Source organism: Podarcis filfolensis (genome assembly GCF_964270895.1).
Source record: "Podarcis filfolensis genome assembly, chromosome: 16".
NCBI lineage: Eukaryota > Metazoa > Chordata > Lepidosauria > Squamata > Lacertidae > Podarcis > Podarcis filfolensis.
The window spans coordinates 26516071-26537219 of NC_139620.1; the positions used below are offsets into that span (position 1 = coordinate 26516071).

Below are 21149 nucleotides of genomic sequence, written 5' to 3' on the forward strand. Positions count from 1 at the left end.
GAATGTTGTTTACATTTTCAAATCGAAAAGAAGCTGGTTCAATGCATCAAGCAGCAGTATTTCTCAAGAAACTGCGAGATAGGTATGCATTGTGGCTAACTGTCATGTGTGCACTGTTTCAAACACCAGTGGTGGCAGCACACTGGAGACAGGGTAAATGTTAATGAGTACACAGCCAGAGTGTGCAAGCCCATGGCATATTACTGATCCTCCAAAAGCTCTACCATCATTTTTGAATTGAGCAAACAATTTCAGCAGAGAGGAAGTTCAAAAGCAACGCCCAAGTAGCTAAAAATTCTGCTCCCCTCACATCTCCCCTCCCCTCCCTCTATTTCAGATAACAAAGATGTCTCCGTCATGATGAGTGAGATGGATGTGAATGCCATTGCAGGGACCTTAAAGCTCTACTTCAGAGAACTGCCTGAGCCCCTCTTCACAGATGAACTCTATCCCAACTTTGCTGAAGGCATTGGTGAGAATTTGATGACTAACAAACCTACTACTTCAGGATTGCTGAATCAATTGGGAGGAAATGTGATTGAAGATATTTGGCAGAAACTCCTTCAGGGCATCCTCTTACCCAAAATAATGCAAGAATACTTAAAGCATTAGAAATGTAACTGCTTTAGAATTGTTAACATTCCTAATGTTTTAAGTATTTTAAATTGCAACATTTTCTCGTAGGGGAGTGTTTCCAGGCCACTGATAATATTGTTGCATCTTCCAGACTTTCAGATCTGCAATCCCCTTTTTGAAAAGTGCCAGCCAGAACTGTACACTGTTTTCCATTTGTGCAGTGGACAACAATCCCTTTCCTGATAATATCTAGCATGCAATTGGGCCTCTTTTTTCATAGCTGAGGCTAATAACTGGGCCAGGTTTGGCTCTGCAGTCTGTGAGGCACAAGTTTGCAATGTATTAAGTTTCAGCCCTTCTTTAGGAGGCAGCTTCTAAACCAAAATTAGGTCAGTTCCTGGACCTCTGTGTAGCTTGATGCTGCAGAGGGAGGAAAGAATTCAGCTGCCCAAGAGAAGTTAGGGCAGCAGAGTTCAGGATGGATTGGAGGAGCAGTGAGGATGTGCCTGTATTGAGCTTGGTCTCTGGATTTATTTTTTTGTAACTTGAGTGAAACATATTGTGTACTTTGGGCACTTTGAGACTTGCTATTTTTGATTGGGGGATTCAGTCACATACTAGCAGATTCAGGTTACACAGTTATAGATTATTGAGAGGACTTGCACAACAAGCCTGTTTCCTCAAAACATGGAGGACTCAAAACATTGAGTGACATGAATACACACTGGAAAGTGTGGGATAACACTCGCTTTGACACAAAGTTATCTAACTTCCCAGCAAACAAAGCAGAATGATCAATAACAGACATAATCTAATCTCCCCACAGACAAATAAGAATAAATGCACAATAAACAAATTGTCTGGATGCAACCTTTATTATTGCTAACTGTTATTTATATAAGATTGCTCAATAGCATAAGGTTTTGCTCAGAGCAGACCCATGGAAATTAATGAACTTGATTAAGTTATGTACATTAATTTCAGTGATGCTACTCTGAGCAAATAACATAGGGAAAGACTGTTGACAGCAATAATCTTGGGGTTTTTTTGTTAGTTTAATACCACTTTTTGTTATTTCATTCAGAAATATGAAACTATAAAATACAATTAAAATCCATTATTTTTTAAAAAATCATAAAATGGCCTGCAGCCTAAAGGCCTTTCAGAATTTTAAAAAATCTTCACTATAACGATCATAAAAGAGTGGGAGGAGCCAGGCTAGCCTCCCTTCCATGCCTTGTGAAGCTGCATTGTGTGCTCCCATCCTGACGCCTTCCCCCCTCTCCTCCTCTAGCACTTTCAGATCCAGTTGCTAAGGAAAGCTGTATGCTGAACCTACTGCTGTCTCTTCCAGAACCCAACCTTGTCACATTCCTTTTTCTCCTGGACCATTTGAAAAGGTAATGCTAGATGTCCTTTTTCAGCATTGACCATCTCTCAGTACTTTCTATGGAACTCCTGGAATGCATTCCTAGGCATTGTTGGGAATAATAACTGAACACATATGGTTAATAGACCTGGTTGAGACACCTTTTCAGCTTGGCTCTAAGAGAGACTACTGCTCTGAGATGGCTCGTCTACAGTGGTAGCTCATACGTAGAAGTGTTGGGGTGTCACTCCTTGTCCTCATTCCTCTTGAAAAAACCCCATGGATTGCTTGCCACTCTAGTGTTCTTATAAAATAACAACGTTCATACAAGTATTGGATGACCTACAGCCCATCTCTGCCCTAGTTTCAAAATTCATATCAACCAAGATTTGAGGAACAATAACTTTTTTTTTACTTCAAAGCTAACATTCATTGCGATGCAGATAACAGAATATAGTGAAAATCTGGCTTGCATAGAACTTTAGATGGACAGTCCTGTTCTTATCACCTTTGCATCTGCTGCTGCCACAATCTGTTATCACAAATAGCTTCTTACAGTGACAAAGACCTTGAATGGAGCACCTCTTGTCTTTGTTATAAAAACTAAACCATAATTTGCTAGGATTTGAAGTCTTTGCAAGGGTGGTATAAATGAGAACCATCTTCTGAGCTGCAGAAATGAAACTGTGTCTTTCTTTCTTTCTTTCTTTCTTTCTTTCTTTCTTTCTCTCTCTCTCTCTCTCTCTCCCCCTCCCTCCCTCCCTCCGCTGCCTCTACCCAATTGCTTCAGGGTTGCTGAGAAGGAGAACATCAACAAGATGTCACTTCACAATCTGGCAACTGTTTTTGGACCAACGCTGCTCAGGCCATCGGAAAAAGATAGTAAAATCCCTGCTAATCCAACTCAGCCAATAGCCATGACTGATAGCTGGTCACTAGAAGTCATGTCCCAGGTAAGGAAGTGGGATAGTCCAGGAAAAGTTTTGCAACTTAATGAGTGCATAGTGTCCCCAAGGCAAGGCAAAGCCCAGTGGCTCACCTTGTGGGATTAGGCTTGCTCTAGCTATCAGCCAGTCACTAACGTTGCTGAAAGTTTTCTCTGTGTTTTGTTACACAACGTAATAAAAACAGTAAACTGCTGTAGGAAAGTTATTGAAGAGTGGAAATGCATTCTTTAAATAAGTAAATGAACAGATAGCCTAATTTTCCCATGGCTTGTGCTCCAACCTGGATCTCCCATTGAGTATACAGCATCCAAAATCTGCTACATAAAGCAGTTGCCCTCATAGTTAGGTCACTTCACTACACTGGCTTTCATTGACCTGTTTTCTCCTTTGTTTTCCAGGTCCAAGTTCTTCTCTACTTCTTGCAGCTAGAGACTATCCCCACCCCTGATAGCAAGAGACAGAGTATCCTGTTCTCCACAGAAGTGTAGGAGCCTTGATCAGTCCGTGTGGAATTTGCCATGGGTGTGAACTGCCCCACTGGGAATGAGAGAAACACATTACTCCTTCAGACATTCCTGGTCTGTCCTTGCCTACCAGGAGGAAATAAGGCCTTCAGTCCCTCTGCTATTTGCCAGGCAATGATAGGCTGAAGACTTTTTTTAAAAGAAAGAAAAAGAAAGATTCCTTCCTCTTTTGACCACTAGAACAAGAAAGAACTGGGCCAGGCTGTGCTGTGAGTTTTCAACCAGCAGAGGGTAGCCCTGAGCAGCAAAAACTGTTTCTTGTGGGGTATGTGAAAGAACAGATTCCTCTGTGGGTTTTGTTTTTTTCAATGGAATTAATTTTATCTTTGGGAAGCTTCAAGATTTCTACTTGGACCTCTTGTGAAGAGCAAAAGGATATATCAAAACTGTAGCTTTAATAGCTGCTGTTTTGGTTTTTAATGGAATACTGCAAAGTATATGCATTTATGATGCCCTCTACATGGAAATTTAAATCTTGATTTCAACTAGTCTCTTTTTAAATAAATAAATAAATTAATGAATTAGAGGCTTCATATACAATCAGACCTCTTGGTTGGTTGTTGTTTTTGTCACAGACTTGCCTCTTTTCTTGGAAATGGAGAGAAGAAACCACATTTTCTTGCCTTTTGTCCCTTTTTGGGTAGGGGTTGATAAAGGAGGCACTTCCTGTTGCATCATATTAAGGCCAGTGTGGTAAAGGAGACTGGGGGAGGGTGTGATGATGGCAAGTATTTAGATGACCTTACTTTCTGTATGAACCAAAAAAATAATGGGCAATGCTAATGTGAAAGATTTGCTAAATTCTTCAGGCATTCTAAATAGAATAGAAGATCACTTGCAAAATGGGGAGCTTCATCCCATTTCCCCATATAAAAAAGAAAAAAAAACTTTTATCCAGTTCTCCACCCAGATGATGAAGGCTGTGCCTACACATAAACACCATAACATTTCTTCAGAGATCTGGGGACAAATGTCAATGGCTGTCTCCCAGCTGCTTGACCTAAACTTTCATCAGAATCGCTTTTTCGATACTTGAATTTTTATGTTCTTTCTTGAGACTTTGTATGTTGCTTATGGAAATTGTCTTTTCCACCTCAACCCCTTTTTTGCTGGTAAATATAAATGTTTTGATAAGATGTTTGATAACCTACACAATGATGGTTGATTGAGCAGGGAGCATTTTGTATTTTTCAGAAATCCTAGACATTCATGGACTTCAGAGCAGCCGTATCTAGGCACCAGTGAATTATACCACTGGGAAAGGATCAGTGCTGGGAACTGGAAACATGAACTAATTGTAGAGTCCTCAAATGGACAGGGAGGTTTTTGCTTTTGCTCTGATTTTGCATTATATTTGGGGAGATATTTTGCCTATCGCTTCCCACTTGGTCATCCAGCATAATTTTTAGTTATACCCATACATGCCACCAATTTTACCAAGAAGACCAGAAACTGCTTGCAGGCAAGGGAGAAGAAGACAGAGCCCCTCCTTCCTTATTAAAAGTGTGATAAAGGGCTAAGATGTTAAACTAAATTGTTGGCTTGGTTCAGGAGAAGGATTGAAGTAGGGAATGAGACGCCCACAAAGGTTTGTCATGTTCCTAAGTTCTGATAAATAAAAGTGATTCTCCTTGTTAAACAAAACTAAAAGGTAGTGGAGAAATGTATGCTTTGACAGCCTTACTGATGGGTTTTGGGTTTTTTTGGGTACTGTTCCATAATGTCAGCTGCTTTGGGTATTATGAAATCACACATTCCGAAAGAGAGGAGAGGTTTTGTCATTTTCTATGTGTATTCCCGCATCTTTCATGTTCCTTAAAATTATTCATATGGGAATCTGATATTGCTTAGCTCCTCTTCCTACCAAGGCTACAATACTGTCCCTGTTTAGACGTAACCTCTATCAGCTTATTATTTTATTGTTCTCACTTTATTTTATACTGTTATTGTTTTTCTAATTGTCATTATTGTATTTTAACAATTTTTGTGTAAGCCACTCACAGAACTTTGGTTACAGAGTGGCATAGAAATACCGTTAATTAATAAATTAAATTATTAAGCCAAGATATGCACGAGCCTTGCATTCGTGTGCTTCATTCTGTCCTTCCTCCCTTCTCTTCTCTTCTCTTCAACAACAGAAATTGCTGCCAAAAAATGGTGTGATAGCCAGTAACATAAATGGCTTTCAAAAAGCAGATTAGGCAAATCTTATAGAGGATAAGCCCTTCAGTGGCTATTAGTTGTGTTGCCTACATGGTACCTGCAGTGTCAGAGGCACCAGGAAGAGGGTTGTGTGGTGCTTTGTGAGCTTCCCAGAGGAAGCATGCTGGACTATGTCTTTGACCTGATCCAGCTGCAGGACTCCTGGTAAATAGTGTGCAGCAAGTGAAGTTGATCATTTACAGCTTTCACAGTTTCAGGCACTGATTAGAACATGGTAGCCATAGTCTCTTGGTTTGGATGTAACAGGAAACTATGGTAAAGTAACCCAGTACTATATGTCTTCAGTCATGGGACACAGAGAAGAGAGAAAGGGACAGCATTTGCATGCACAAAGTTCATTTGTATTTTGGCTTAGTAAGCCAAGATATGTTATATCCAAATGGGGCTGCAGCATGTTACAAATGTTCTTCTCTAGACTAATTTCACTATAATCTAAATTCTACTTCTCCCATTTCCCTTGCTGTTCAATCAAGCCTTTAAAAAGAAGTGTGGATTGCAAAGTATTTGTGGAGGTGCTAAAAAAAAGTGAAGGTATCTAACATGCTATTAAATTTAGTATTATTATTATTAGAGGTAAAAAATAATGGGATAATTCTGTTAACAGGAAGATATACTGTCTGAATTGCAGTTTTCTACCCTGCTTTGTCTCATCCCATACAACCATTTCTCTTTCTGTCCTTCTAAGCCAGCTTTCCTCAATTGCTGTGTTGGCTGGGGTTGATGAGAGTTACAGTCCAAAACATCTGGAGAGCACTAGGATGAGGATGTTCTAGGCAATGGTTCTCCCCTATGGCTTTAAAGGGGACGGACGCATGAGCTATGGGGCTGGGAAATGATTGACCAAGCTACTGTATTTACACAAATCTAATGTGCTATCGAATCAAATACGCACCTCAATTTTCAAAACCTTGTAACCAAAAAAGTATTTGCTATGTCAGCAGTGTTTTTCAAGCTTGCAATCAAATCTAATGCACCATCAAATCTAATGCTCACCCTAATTTTCGTGATGTAATTTGGCCAAAAAAGGTGCACATTACATTTGAGTAAATATGGTATCTCAGATTCCTTCCCACGTAGTAGAATGGCAGAATTGATTAATCCCGCTCCATATTAATGATCAATGTACTGGACAAAATTCTATTGTTGAGGGATTTGGGGGTGGCCATGCAAGGCTAGGGGTGAAGGAAGACTTCAGATGTTGGGATCATTCCATGGATTCAGGATACAAACAGATTCTAGGCTGAACTGAGCTTGCCTCCTTCGGCTCTCTTCAGAGATGGAAAAGCGGGAGGAGCATGGGTCATCCTGTCCAAATATCCCAAAGTATCTTGTTAGCAAAGGATACCCCTATGATACAGTATCATAGCATCCCTGTTTGGTCAATTTTTGGTACGGCACTAAAAGTTTATATGCACACTTTCTTTGGATTTACACAAGCCTGTTCTTGGGAAGTTTGGGGCCACCCCAAGTATAAGAGATAGTCCTACCTTGACATTCCAGTCATACTTGTATTGCAAGTTCAACTGGTCTCACAATCACAGTCTTTCATGTAGTTGTACTGGACTTGTATTACCTGAAGAACCAGCACAAGGGAGCTGCAGAGATTGGTGGTGCTTAAAGAGCTAATCAGATCCTCTACAATGACATGGAAGCCTTAGAGAGGCCTTAAATGTTTTTCTTGAGATGCGAGGGCTGGGGGGAGGGTTGCTTTGACCCTGTTCTGAGAACTGTAATTTCTTAAGGGCTTCGTCTTTTTTTGTCTTCTGATTTTGAATTTGCACCACTTCTCATTCAAAAGGGGCTGCTATTTTCCTTTGTGCATCATTGGTTGTTACTTATCTATAGCTGCAGCTTACAACTGGAAAAGCAATACTACAAAGACTACAAATGTGCCAATTCACCTTGCCTGACTTATTTTAAAAAATTTACATAAAACTGTAATTTTAATATTGAATTGATACTTTATACTGCATAGTTGTAAGGAGGATGCCTTTGCTTTGGAAACCTTGAGAGCTGCTTTGATGAGCAGGTGAATTCTTACATGGAGGCACGTAGATGTTGGAGAGATTGGACAATTAATTTAGGCAATTAATTGATTTTATTATTAGTATTAATAATTATGAATTAGTATTATAAACCTATGCTTTCCTGAATAATTGCAATTCTGAGCTGGGAAACTGATCTGAATTTAAATTTAAACTGATCTGAAAATTGAGAAAGGGTTGGTTTTTTGTTTTTGTTTTAAATGATCTGTTAAGCATGCAACACTGTAAAAATGATCCAGATTTTCAAGTGAAGGGGTTCTTATTTCCCCTGCTTGGAGTTTTCTTAAAATCACCAGGACTGCCTTTCAGTATACTGGTCTCCACATCAGCATGGCCTTGCGCCTCTCTGAGGATGAAACATAACTGGGGTGATGTGGGCAGGTGATAAGCAAGTAGCTACTTCATAGGAAAGCCCCTCAAGACAAGGATTCCTTTCTTCTAGAGGGTGCCTCTGTCCCACTGCCTGCCTAAGCTGCTACTATAAGCAAGGGCTTCTACTCAGAGCTTAAGGTTGCCCTGCTCCCAAGCTCACAATTTCCAAACTGAAATCCCTATCTGGGTATCAAGACTAGTGCTTCCTCCACCTCACTTGGGCAGAGGGGACTTAGCCTTCCCCTGGCACTAATGCAGCACTCTGGCATCACATACTAGGTTGGGGAAGCGGCTTGCTCCTCTGTCAACACTGGCAAATGCATGTGTGATCTTAATGTCCCCTCCATGCGCCTCTCACAGACAAGCTACAGATTACCAGATTGGTTAGTCTTGGAGGTGGTTATTCCTTCAGTCTTTTCAGAGATTTAAAGAATGGGAGTGGCAAGAGGGGAACAGTACCACTTGAGTGACTAAACCAAACCAAAGAAGTATGCAGCATCCTTCTAAAGCTCCCCACCCCAAAAGGGGGAAAGTCCTCTCTTTTGCAGTAGCCTAATAACTTTGCATCAGATTTGACCAAGAATTGGTTGAGTGAATAAAGGGTTGTATCCAACATTAGTTATATTCAAAGAAAAACCATCAAAATTAATAAACATTACTAATTTATGTCCATTAATTTCAGTGGGTCTGCTCGGAGCAGCACTCAATTAGATACAACCCAAGGTGTTTTGACCATACTAGGTTGTTTGTGAATGCAAAAAAACTGATAACCTATAGTTTCAGGTTAGGCTTTCCCTCTACCTGCCTTTAAAATACATATTCTGAAAGGATTTTCTCTTACTCTGCTCCACTGTGAATTCTGGAAGCTCAGGCAACTGATTTTTTTCACATTCAGGTGCCAACTATAGCAGGGAGCCCGGCCCTCCAATGGTGATCCCATTCTTCCGGGATGCATTTGGTGTATAGCTCGGAAATTTCAAATTAGTTATAAGTGGGTGGGCATATATTACAGGTTTTGCATATCACTGATAAACCAAGATGATAATCTTGGCAGATAATCTTATGGAATCTTTTGAAGATTAATTTCTATGCCTTAATGTTATAAAATACAACTTTAGAAGGCCTCTTCCTAATTGCTTCCAAGAAACCCAGGGTGTTTTTATTCATCTTCTATGATTCCAAGTTCCTTATGTAGCTTTCTCAATGCTCTGGTTTTAAAACATCAAGTTACCTACAGAATATTCCATTTTACAGAATGTTATCCATAGCATAGATCCTTAATATTATTGGGTGTGAATGACTACGATATTGTGCCCTTCCAATATAACTTCCCTGTGTTTTGCTGTTATTGTTTAAGAACAACCAAGAGAACCCTGTTGCCTATCAATTCACAGCAAGGGTTAAACCACAATGATAGAATTCCTATCCTGTGGTCACTCAAGGAAGATAGTTCTGAACAGCTTTAGGTTTGCTTTTGGAGCTTTGAGTTAGGGTGGTAACACTGGGATCAGCTGTTTTGTTTGTGCTGTAACTGAATTATCATGGGATAGATTTGCTTTTTAATCTACCATTTCCTGCTTCAGCCCTTGTGGCTGTGGAAGTGGTGAGTGAGGGGACTGGCTGCCCATTCTGCACATGTGCCCTGCTGAATGTGCTACATGGTTTAATTTCTCACATATCATAATAAGGGCCACACAGATCTTGTGTCGGTTTTTTCAGCTCCTATCCCAAGAGCTTGTCAAGGGGCACAAAGACTAATGGAAGATTACTTGTCTAATCAGACCACTTTCACACATACAGTAGTGAACATTCCAAAGCCTGTTATAGGCAGGGAGCAGGTTCCTGTTTTCTTCTAATAAACCTTCACAGACCAAACAATTCTGCACTTGTAAGTAGAGAAGAGGGAAACTCCTGGCCTCAGCAAAGCTCTGCATGTGCACTGTCATGGCTGGATTAACATTTAAGTATACTGCAGTCTAGTGACTTATGGCTTTTCAGTACGCTTCTTAGCATGTGCCTGTTAACTCTACAAGAGTAAGCAAATGTAGAGGTTCTTCATTTCCTTGGCTCTGACCACAAGAGTCTCCACAGGAAGGATGCCTTTAGTATGCTTCAGGTTATAAAACAATTGCTAGTGTCATTTCAGTAGGAATGTATCGCTCTTGTTTTTCCATACTTCATCACTCCTTTTGTATTATAAGCATCACTCTCCAGGTTAGTGTCAAGGAAGGTATTCCTCCAGAAAGTTTCTTAAAACTGATTCATAAGAGAGAAAAAGAATCAGCAGAATAAAGTGTACATATCCTCTGTCATCTCTGCGTCACCATTATGTTCTGGTCCTCTTTTCACTGACAACCCTTCTGGCAATCTGTGCAAATATTTACCAGTACTTAAAAGTTAGCTTCTGGGTTTCACTGCTTTGTGGCCTTTAGCATGATCAGGAAAGAATGCAGGGTTTATGAAGGGGCAGAACCGTAATTCAGATAGAAGCTTGCATAGTTATCAGTGGTTCCTGCTGTGTTCCAAAAAGCTAAGCCAGATTACTTGCAGGAAGCAAAACCTGCCACATCCAGAAAAACTCAGGTCACCAGGTGCAGGCTTACTTTCACTGGTGTCCCCTTCAGTTAATACCAATTTACGTTCTTTATATAACAGTGAGATTGCCATTCAGTCCTACATGTAAAAAGACAAGGTACTTGGGAATGGCAAAAACATGCCTTCAGCATCACATCCCTTCTCAGGAGTCTGGAGATTAGGACTAGGGGTGATGCAGCACTAGAAATGTAATGTAATCCCGACCGTAACAGAGGGTCTTAGGCAAACTTTTGACTGGATTTGTTTATGTGAATTCAATTCCTCAGGCAGGATGACTTACAGGAGAATTTCTTCAAGTAATTTCCAGTCAATATCCAAGGTTAGCCATCACTTAGTGTTCAGCCAATTTTTTGAGAAGGATCACTCGAGTAGGATTCCTGAATCTGGATCTCCGTGGAGCAGGAATGGTCACATAATCTTTCCTGCAGGGAGTGCTAATGCAGATGATCAGCCTTACATTGATAAACAATGAAAAAATATTTTAAGAGGGTAAACTTGCTGACAGTTACTCTCCTTTGATCATGCCCTATACAAGTCAGCATTTTTAATCATTGGTCAGGAAGAAACTACTCATAGTTTATAAATGTGTACAAAAGTGAATGCATATGTTCTGGTAACGTGATGGCATGTTTTGACCAAGAAGAGAGGTGACAGGCCTCCTGTGAGTAATTGCTTTCTATGATAAAAGGTAAGGATTCATGAAGGGATATCATGCAGTAACTGCATTTATCACATGAATACCGTAGGAACTCTTGCCCTCACTGTGTTACAGTCAAAATAAGCTATAATGAATTTAGATGAAATTATTAGTGATGGTTGTAAGTTACTGTGTGGAAAGGACAGCAAATAGGCTATTTTATTATAAATGGGTTTCTGTCTTAATCTTTCTTTCTGTTAAACTAACATTCTCACAACTTGAAAAGATCTTTTGGCATTAGCTTATTTGAGCAAGTTGGAAAAATTGAAGTTGATTTTGCACTGACATTCTGCTTTACAGGCCTTGTATCATTTTAACCATCACCCGCATGTATGAAATGCTGGCAGTAGATATGACTCAGTCCACGTTTGCTATTCTAGATCTCATTAATTTCAGTGGGAGAGTTAAGCATGTACTGTATTGAATTTTCTACTGAAATGAGGGGAACCAAGAAGTTGCTAATTTTGGCTGGTGGTTTTCCCATGACACATGCCCTGTAATTAAAAAACAACAACAATCAGATAATACCCAAGGATTGCCCAAGGGTAAATTAGTATGTAAATATTAAGTTTGTTTAAATTTTAGAGTTATCTTGGATGAATGATCACAAAACCGAAGCCCACAAAAATGTATTAACAGCTGGAAATGCATCATTCAGCATCTTAAACGTAGAAGTGATTCTGTTAACTGCTTCTATGTCCAAATTAAATTTATACAAAGCAGTAGAAATACAGAATAAAAATACTGAGTTATACAGCTAAGTAATCAAGCTGAAATAAGGTAAAAATTTATGAGTTTGACAATATGAAATATGCATCCTTTTTCTGTGGTTTTACTTGGACTTGCCTATGTAACTTCTGTAACTTCCTTCTGTTAATGATCCATGTTGAATTCAGAGGAAAGCAGATGAATAAACTATTTATTTAAGTATAAATGCAATTAAATTATATAAATGCTTGCATTTTCAGCTTAGAGAGAAGGGTTTTTTTTTGTTCACTGCTAGGTCACATTTCAGCCATGAAGCTAATATTTGTTGTCATTGTTTTTAAGACCGCCTTCGTGTTTTAAAAGCATTTTTGCATTGGCATTTTATACTGCTTCAATATTCCTTGCTTCAATATTCCAGAGTCCAATTCAGAAAAGTAAAACAGTAAAGTTGATTCTGAAGAGAGATGCTGAGCACTTGGAACTGCTGTGGAATATAATTGTTTTTCTAGTGCTTTTGTCTGTCTGGAACAGGTCCAAAAAAAACAGCAAAAAGTTAGTAAATTTAAAAGGTGTCATAAAAAAAAGAAGGAAATGAAAAGGGACTGAAAAACCTGTATTTGGGAAACAAGGAGATCCAAGGCATTTGTAGTCTTTGTTTGTACACAATGTTAAATAAATTTATTCCGTATCTGTTTAATGGACTCAGATGGTCTTATTTCTCAGCAGGCTGTATCTGGAACAGAATGAATATGCGAAGCATTCCTTGAAGACAGGACAAACTGAATATCCTAGCACCATGGGGACAGAACTTAATTTGAACCAGGGCTCAGCTCCAGAGCCGGTGTCTAAATGCCCAGAAACAGCCATAGTATAGAAAATGTTTCAGAACATCTACAGAATATCTTTCCCTTACCTCAGGAAACTGTTCCCCATGGGGTTGTAACTGATAACAACAGTTACATACAAAAGCACAATAAATTCCGCAAAACAGTATTGTTGTTTACTACAAAAAAACAACAACAACTGAAATAGAAGCCACCCCATAGTTTCTTTCCAAACTTTTCAAGTTGGTGACAAACTTTTTGAACATGCATCATTTGGCAACACAGTAATTCAGTTTTGCATCATTTCATGGCACAGTAATTCAGTTTCACTAGCAAACCGGAGGTTAAACTAAACCTTTCAAGCCCCAGGAGGAGTGTGGGGTTCATTCATGTGACACACCTACACACTGCAGCTGACACACTTAACATGTCGTGACACACAGTTGGGAAAGCTCTGCTATAATTAACTTATATGCCAAAATGACTCCCCCCAACTCCCAGATAGTAACCTCTCCCAAATACATCCTTAGCAGTCCTCCACATTTAAGCCTCACTCATAAATTCCCACCAACCATCCAAATATCTAACCCCCAACCAACCAGTTATTAAAGAGCAAATGCAGGTGCAGGTATATTGTCAGTATGTCATGCTTTTGCTGCAGGTTTACTAATATACCTGCAATGATCATGCCTGCTACATAAAAGCATGGGGCTGTCAGACGTGAGTGTCCACCCTTTAAAATGGTAGACTAATTCATATTTAAATTTGAACAGAGATATTAAATAAACTAAGATTATATCATACTGAAAATGTATATGTCAGAAATGATGCAACTGGATTCCAGAAAGCTCTTGTAGTACTATTTTCTGTTCCTTTTTTTCTTCTTAAACAGAGCCACTGGGCATTTACCTGGCCAGACATTGCAGGTATATTATTATTATTAAGAGTATTGATCATGCACATTGCAGCTATTTGTACAAAATAGCTGCAGTTCAGCAAAATAAGAAATGTATGTGAGCTCCTGTGCAAAGCCCCTGAGGCAGCAATAAAAGAATGGGATAGAGGACCTGGTTGATGTTTCATCAATTAAGGGACTGCTCCACTGAAATGCAATCTTTGAAAGCCATGTATATAAGCTGTAATATAAAATGAATCACAGGCCTAAGCAATTGGAAAATCTCATTGAAAAGCCAGCAGCTCAAGCACACAAGTTCAGTGGGTTGGTCTACTAACCCTTTTCCATTTCAAGCTATGGAATATATGGATAGTGAAAACATCTTGGAAACATGACTGTACATTAAAAATAGCATATGGTCCATATAATAATATCTCATAAGTACAGCTGAAGGACATTATTTTAAAAATCATTTCTACCCCACCTTTTGAGATGCCCCCCACCCACCAGATTTCTTACGCATCTTCAATTAAAAACAACCTGAACGATAACATGAACAAAGAGCAAAAATACAGACACTGCTAAAATGCAACAGCAGGAGCAAAAAAATTAAGTCCAAACCCATCCTACAAAGTTGCTGCCAGCAAAGAAAGTATTGACCAGATATGGGCAACCCTATATGAAGGGGGCTAACCAGGCTTCCTCAAATATAGTTCCACAATCCAGGCACCACAACAAAAAAGTCCTCGTCACTCAACATGTTCCATATAGGTGGGCATGGTGGCAGCAGGATGCAGAGAGAGTAAGGCCTGTGAAGAACAGAATACAGTAGTGGGTAGGTGAGCTCATGGAGTCGTTCAAATATCCTAGTCTAAAATAGTTAAGGGCTTTATGGGCACTTTGAATTGTACCTAGAAATGAGCTAGTGGTGACTGCACATAAAAATCAATACAGTGGTACCTCGGGTTAAGTACTTAATTCGTTCCAGAGATCTGTTCTTAACCTGAAACTGTTCTTAACCTGAAGCACCACTTTAGCTAATGGGGCCTCCCGCTGCGCGTTTTCTGTTCTCATCCTGAAGGAAAGTTCTTAACCCGAGGTATTATTTCTGGGTTAGCAGAGTCTGTAACCTGAAGCGTATGTAACCCGAGGTACCACTGTATTGTGGTTGCATGTTCCCCAGGAAAATGTTGGTCAGTCACATCTTATAACAGGTGAAGCTTCCAAACTGCAGTAATCCAACCGGGATGTAACCAAGGCATTTGTGACTATGATCAGCTTTGCTTGAGTAAGAAAAGGAAACAACTGGCATTCCAGCCAAAGTTGTACAAAAGCTGGCCCCTGGTAACCCTGGGGCACCCCACCCCAAACAATGAAACTGATATGAGTGCAGCTCTATTCAAAACAAGATGTATACCTCCAACCTGGCTCAGCAGCACCTTTACCCTGTTTGCTAGCCTGCCTCCAATCCATCATTATAGGCACCAATTAAAGACCTCCAAAGCTACTGTGGATGCTCATGAAATGGAGAGAGCGAGCTGTGTGTCACCAGCATATTGATGAAGGAAAGCTTCGCTTCTGCATATGATGCTGCGCAAACCGTTCTAAGCTGAAACATTCCTAGAATGTTCAGTTCACATTGAATTCGTACCTGACCTGTTCTTAATGCATAGTTGACCACATCTACGGATGAATGCTAGTAAAAGTTTAATAGGGAGGTTTTCACGCCTGTCCAATTCTGTGCTCCCTTTCCCAGCCTTTAATCTATTGGTGATTAATGCCTATATGCAACCTTTGCTTCGTACTTGTGTTAACCAATCAGCAATAAGCACATATGTGGCAATGCTGTAATATTCAATAAAAGAGGCTCCTCGAGACTTGCTCAGGAGATGCCTCCCAGATGACACTCGCTACCTGTCTGTCGTTATTTCAACCCAACATCTGGTGACCCTGACGTGATTGCCAGATCCCTTACGCAGCCAAGCCCCTGTACTTCACTCGACTGGAAAAGTCTCAGCTCGCTAATTCGTGAGTATTGGGGGGGGGGGGACTGACTAGGTTCCAGCAGGAGCATGCCAAGGAGTTGCTCCATCTCGTTAGACAGCGGGTGGTGGGTGCTCATATTTCTTTGAAAGAAATTGAACAATTGTTATGTGAGATTGCTTGCCAATGCCCCTGGTATCCGGAATCGGGGTCTTTAGGGTCAGAGGCTTGGCAAAAGATCGGAAAAACCCTTTTTGCAGAACCGAGGGCACCGATTCATTGTCTGCTCACTTGGCAGAAGTGTGCAGATGCCGTCGCTAGATTAGGACCTCAGGCATCTCAGCCCCCGACGGCACCTGCTCTTTTGCCAATTGCAGACAATCCTCCACCTTACCCTAAGATTTTACCTCCATCGCAACCTTGCCAGCCCCTCCCTACGCCTCAGCCCACATCCACCCCCCCATTCTTCCTCTGCCTGCCCCAGCCCCTGCGTGCTCTTCCACAGGAGCTGTACGCGCCGCGCTTTCTCAAGCTAGGCAGCAGGGGCACCTCTCCCTGGAGGAGGCGGCTGAATGGGCTGGTGAAATGCCATCTGCTTTCCCTATCACCTATGCAAACCCAGGAACTGCTCAACAACAGGTGTTGTACGAGGCACTTCCTTATTCTGTGATGAGGGAACTAAGGAGAGCCATTACTGATTCTGGCCTCAAATCTTCTTATGTGCTGGGGATGCTGGAGGGGATCGCAAGCGGTTACACAATGCTACCCCAAGATTGGAAAGATTTGATGCGCATGCTTTTATCTCCGGCACAATATGTAGTTTTTGAAAGTGAATTTAAGCATAATGCAGCAGCCCTGGCTGATCCACAGCATACAGCCAATCAACTTTATGGCGCTGGTCCGTATGATAATATAACAGCCCAGGCGACACTGACACCTTTGCATTTCAGTCGCACCGCGACCTGTGTGCAACGCGCCTTTCAGAAAGTCCCTGTCTCAGGGCAACCACTGAGCTCCTTTCTTAATATTAAGCAACAACATTCGGAGCCTTACCATCAATTTATAGATAGATTGAAAGAATCAATTGCCAGGCAGATAGATGACCCTACAGCTCAAAATGAATTGATGAAAAAATTGGCTTTTGAAAATGCAAACACCGACTGCAAGAAGGCACTGCAGTCAGTTGTACATCGCCCCAAATATGACCTAGCCGATATGATTCAAACCTGTGCAGATGTCGGCAGTCAGAGCCATGCGATGTCTTTGCTTGCCGGTGCCATCCAGGCTGGCAATAAGCCAACAGGCAACTGCTTCAATTGCAAACGCCCAGGTCATTTTGCTAAACAATGCAGAGCCCCTGGCGGATAATACCCCCATCTTCGTCAAAAAGAAAAGAAAAGTGGGAAATGGAGATTTGCTTCTGTGTCTCATTTCCTGCCTTAATATAAATTCCATGATAGTGCTCATTTTCGGTGTTTTGTTTTTGCCCCTCTCTGCTTTCGCTCCTAATAGCGGTGATTCCACACCAACAAATGTGTGGGAATCTTTTGCAAAAACCCTCAATGTTTCTTCCTTTTGCCTAACTCAACAGGTATCAATAGGTGAAATCCTTGGCTCCTGCCTCATCCCTGTTTGCCATGACCCTCTCAATTTGCAAAATGATACCTGGTTTTATTCATCCTTACCCCATAATGATTCTCTCCGCACCCTTGGTTATTCCGGTTACCATAACTGGGGTAACCAAGTTCGCCGACGCCCATCTCTGGCCATTGATTTGTTGACCCCATACGTGGCCTCTTTTAATATCACTTGTGCCCGTATGGTCAATTGCACAAAAACCAACTGTGTGAAAATGGGCAAGGATAATTTTAACTGCTCTGATTATGTAAATATTTCCTATGTATACAAATACAGAGCTGCCTGAAGGCTGGTTCTGGTCGTGCCCAGGCTACACATTCAATTATATTCCGGCGAACATTAGCCATGGCACACCTTGCTGCTTAAGCCGCTTGTCTATCATTTTACCCAAGAAGCATCATTTATCCCGCTCTCGATATCGACGCTCTGTGGAATTGACTAATGATTGTGATGATTCTGTTTCTCTCCCTAGCAGATCTGAATATATTTCTCTAGCTGTCTCTCTCTTAGGAGTCCCTGGATTGGCTGTACGGAATAGCAGGAATATTAACTCTTTAGCTTGCTCCGCAGCAAAAGCTCTGAACTTTACCTCACAAGCTCTTCACCTTTTGAATAAAGAACAGAGTGAACTCCAGCATGGACTCTTACAGAATTGTGCCGCAATTGATTATTTGCTGATGCTTCATCATTATGGTTGTGAACAAGTGCATGACATGTGCTGTTTCAATATTACTGACAATTCTAAAGCTATTCAAAAGCAAATTTCTCATTTGCAAAATCTCACACATCACATCAAACAGGACGTTGGACTTTCTGGCCTCTGGGATTCGTTTACCCAGTGGCTCACTGGCTGGTTGCCAAATCTGAATTGGCTTCGCAATCTTTTTCAATATGTTATTATCATAATATGTATATTAATTTTGCTGTTGCATCATCCAGTGCATCCCTGGTCTCATACGCCTTTGGTCTCAGTGTTTTTATCCTCCTCAGCCACCTAATAAAGTCATTGCTGCCTACTTTGTGAAATGGCAGCACCAACAGTAAACATTAGGGGAGATGTGGACAGACTTATTTCGGGCATGCGCTGGCATACCACGTATCCCGAAGTATTTTTGTCCCATTCACCCTGAAATCACATAACATCATCAGTGGGCAGACTTATTTCGGGTATGCGAGGGCAAACCACGTATCCCGAAGTATTTTTGTCCCCCTCACTTTTAAATAAAAAAGAAAGGAGGAGATGAAGGAAAGCTTCGCTTCTGCATATGATGCTGCGCAAACCGTTCTAAGCTGAAACATTCCTAGAATGTTCAGTTCACATTGAATTCGTACCTGACCTGTTCTTAATGCATAGTTGACCACATCTACGGATGAATGCTATATCAATCACTAGTAAAAGTTTAATAAGGAGGTTTTCACGCCTGTCCAATTCTGTGCTCCCTTTCCCAGCCTTTAATCACCTATATAGGTGATTAATGCCTATATGCAACCTTTGCTTTGTACTTGTGTTAACCAATCAGCAATAAGCACATATGTGGCAATGCTGTAATATTCAATAAAAGAGGCTCCTCGAGACTTGCTCAGGAGATGCCTCCCAGATGACACTCGCTACCTGTCTGTCGTTATTTCAACCCGACAAACACCGCAGTCCAAATCCCTGGATAAACTCTCCCTCTGGTTTCATATAGATGTTAAAGATTTGCTTGCTGGTTTGCAATACTTATCAGCTGCACTTTAGCTGAACCTCTCACAGTAGCTTCAAAAGATAATAAAAACATGATCGGATAGGAACAGCGTAAAACAAAACCACAGCAGGACAGCATAAAACAAAATTATAGACTAACATTGGAAAATAAGGTTTTTACCTGGTGCTGGGAAGAATAAGATGGTGGAAGCAGATGAAGCGCCTTTGGGATCGAACTTCAAAGTCAGAGGCAACAATGGAAAAGCCCCTGTCGCTGCCAGCATTTCACTTCAAAAGTCAGGAGAATCAAGAGCAGGACCGTAGAGGATGATTTTTAGCACCTGAGCAGCCTTATGTGGAAATGGTTGGAGAAGGTTGGAGAAGGAGGAGCATCTGCTTTGCATGCAGAAGGTCCCCGGTTCAATCCCTGGTCTCTTTGGGAGAAACCCCTGCTTGAAACCCTGGGGAGCCACTACCAGTCAGTGCATGCAATACTGAGCTAGATGGGATGGAGCTCTGACTCCATAATAAGGCAGCCCCCAAGTTGTTCAGGGCTTTATACAGTATATCAAAACCAGCACTCCGAATTCTGATGTTGGTGGACAGGCTCTATGTCCAGGAGAGGGTGCAGCTGGCACACAAGTCTATATTACAGAGAGGTACTCTGAACCAGATGAGGCAATTGGGCCATCTAACAAAAAGGTCCGTGTCTAGCAGCCCACCCAAATGTGAAGCGTGATCCCTCAGTCCAAAAAAAAAGAACCACCCAGCAGCGTGCAGCACCTCTGTTTGGTGTGGATTAAGCTAAATACAGAAGAAGGGGGCAGCACCACCTTGCTGCCCTGGGCTCCTTTGGAAGAGCAGGATATAATTGTGTAGTGCTTAGAGGCCTGGAAGACTAGGGTTCAAATCCCAACTCAGCCATGAAGCCAGTTGGGTAGGCTTGAGCCAGTCACTGCCCCTCAGCCTAACCTACCTCACAGGGTTGTGTGGATAAAATGGGGAATTACGTATTTCACCTTGAACTCTTTGGATATAAATAGAGTAATTTATGACATGTTTCCCATCCCTTTTCATAATCTGAACCTGGAAGGAAACTTTGTTAAGGTAATCGGCACCATAGATGGTCAAATTGGACCTTATCTATTTGTACCTCAAAATAGGCGTGCACAAAAATTGGCCAGTGGCCCTCAAAAATAGAGCTCAACAGCTAAACAAAAAAAGGCAAAGCGGAGCTCGGGAATTTTTTTTTGCGGGGGGAAGAGTTCAATAACGTGAATACTGTATAAGGTTAAGAATTCCCTCATTAGTGGAAATATGGCAGATATACATGACTGGGACCATGTTATAAAGACGCCTTTGCTTTATCGCGCATTTCCATCTCTGAGGACCAGTTTGTTTTTCTCTTTCTGGTCGTTTTCCACCTCCCTCAGTGTCCCCTCGGGGGGTTTCCCGCCTTTTTCAAACGCCCCCTCCTCGCTGTTCAGGAGCCCCCTCGCTCCCTCGCAGCTTCCCGCCCCGCGACGCGCGCGGAGGTGTGGGGCGGGGCTGGCGGGGGAATCAGCAGAGAGAGGGAGAGGAAAGCAACCGAAGCGGAGCCGCGCATGCCCCGCGTGACTCTTGGCTCGCTCGTCAGCCGCCGTGCCCGATGTGCCTCTCGGCGTTCCCGAAACTTTCACGCCTGCGCGGTGCTGTCTCCAGCTCGGCGCCTGCGCTGTACGGCGCTCTAGCACTCTGAGGGAAGAGGGGTAATTGCAGCCCCGGCGGTTGTTGTCGTCGCTGACGCCGACGCCGCTTGGAGAAGCGCGTCCTCTTCCCTCCTTACCGGGCCCGGCCTCCCCCCCTCCCCCAGTGAGAAAGAAGGAGGAATAAGCGGCGCTGTCGGGTAAGGACCGAGCGGGGTTCAGAGTTGGGGGGGGCGGCGAAGGGAAAGGGAACGGAAACGCCCCCCTCACCCCCCAAGAACGACCTCCCTCCTCTGAGGCGGGGCGGAGGGTCGCCGCCGTTGTCTTGGCCGCCCAGGCCTGGCGCGGGGTCCGCCCTCCTCTCCCTCAGGGGTCTTGTTTGTG

At 42.0% G+C, this 21149-nt stretch overlaps 2 protein-coding genes and 1 long non-coding RNA gene across 3 annotated transcripts in view; 2 read left to right on the forward strand and 1 right to left on the reverse strand.

Annotated features, from left to right (window-relative positions):
- BCR (BCR activator of RhoGEF and GTPase) overlaps positions 1 to 12753 on the forward strand; it is a 99535-nt gene extending 86782 nt beyond the window's left edge. The window contains exons 20-23 of the mRNA XM_083589734.1: positions 338 to 472; positions 1871 to 1976; positions 2736 to 2898; positions 3291 to 12753. Of these exons, the coding sequence (XP_083445860.1) occupies positions 338 to 472; positions 1871 to 1976; positions 2736 to 2898; positions 3291 to 3380 (494 nt within the window). The 3' untranslated portion in view covers positions 3381 to 12753. The remainder of the gene's footprint in view (positions 1 to 337; positions 473 to 1870; positions 1977 to 2735; positions 2899 to 3290) is intronic.
- LOC310751467 overlaps positions 1 to 20594 on the reverse strand; it is a 31494-nt gene extending 10900 nt beyond the window's left edge. The window contains exon 1 of the long non-coding RNA XR_014542530.1: positions 19262 to 20594. This is a non-coding gene — a long non-coding RNA (uncharacterized lncRNA). The remainder of the gene's footprint in view (positions 1 to 19261) is intronic.
- Positions 20595 to 20629: 35 nt separating this feature from the next.
- The window catches only part of SPECC1L (sperm antigen with calponin homology and coiled-coil domains 1 like), a 52871-nt gene continuing 52351 nt past the window's right edge, over positions 20630 to 21149 (forward strand). The window contains exon 1 of the mRNA XM_083589830.1: positions 20630 to 20965. The gene's annotated coding sequence lies outside the window, so the exon portion shown is untranslated. The remainder of the gene's footprint in view (positions 20966 to 21149) is intronic.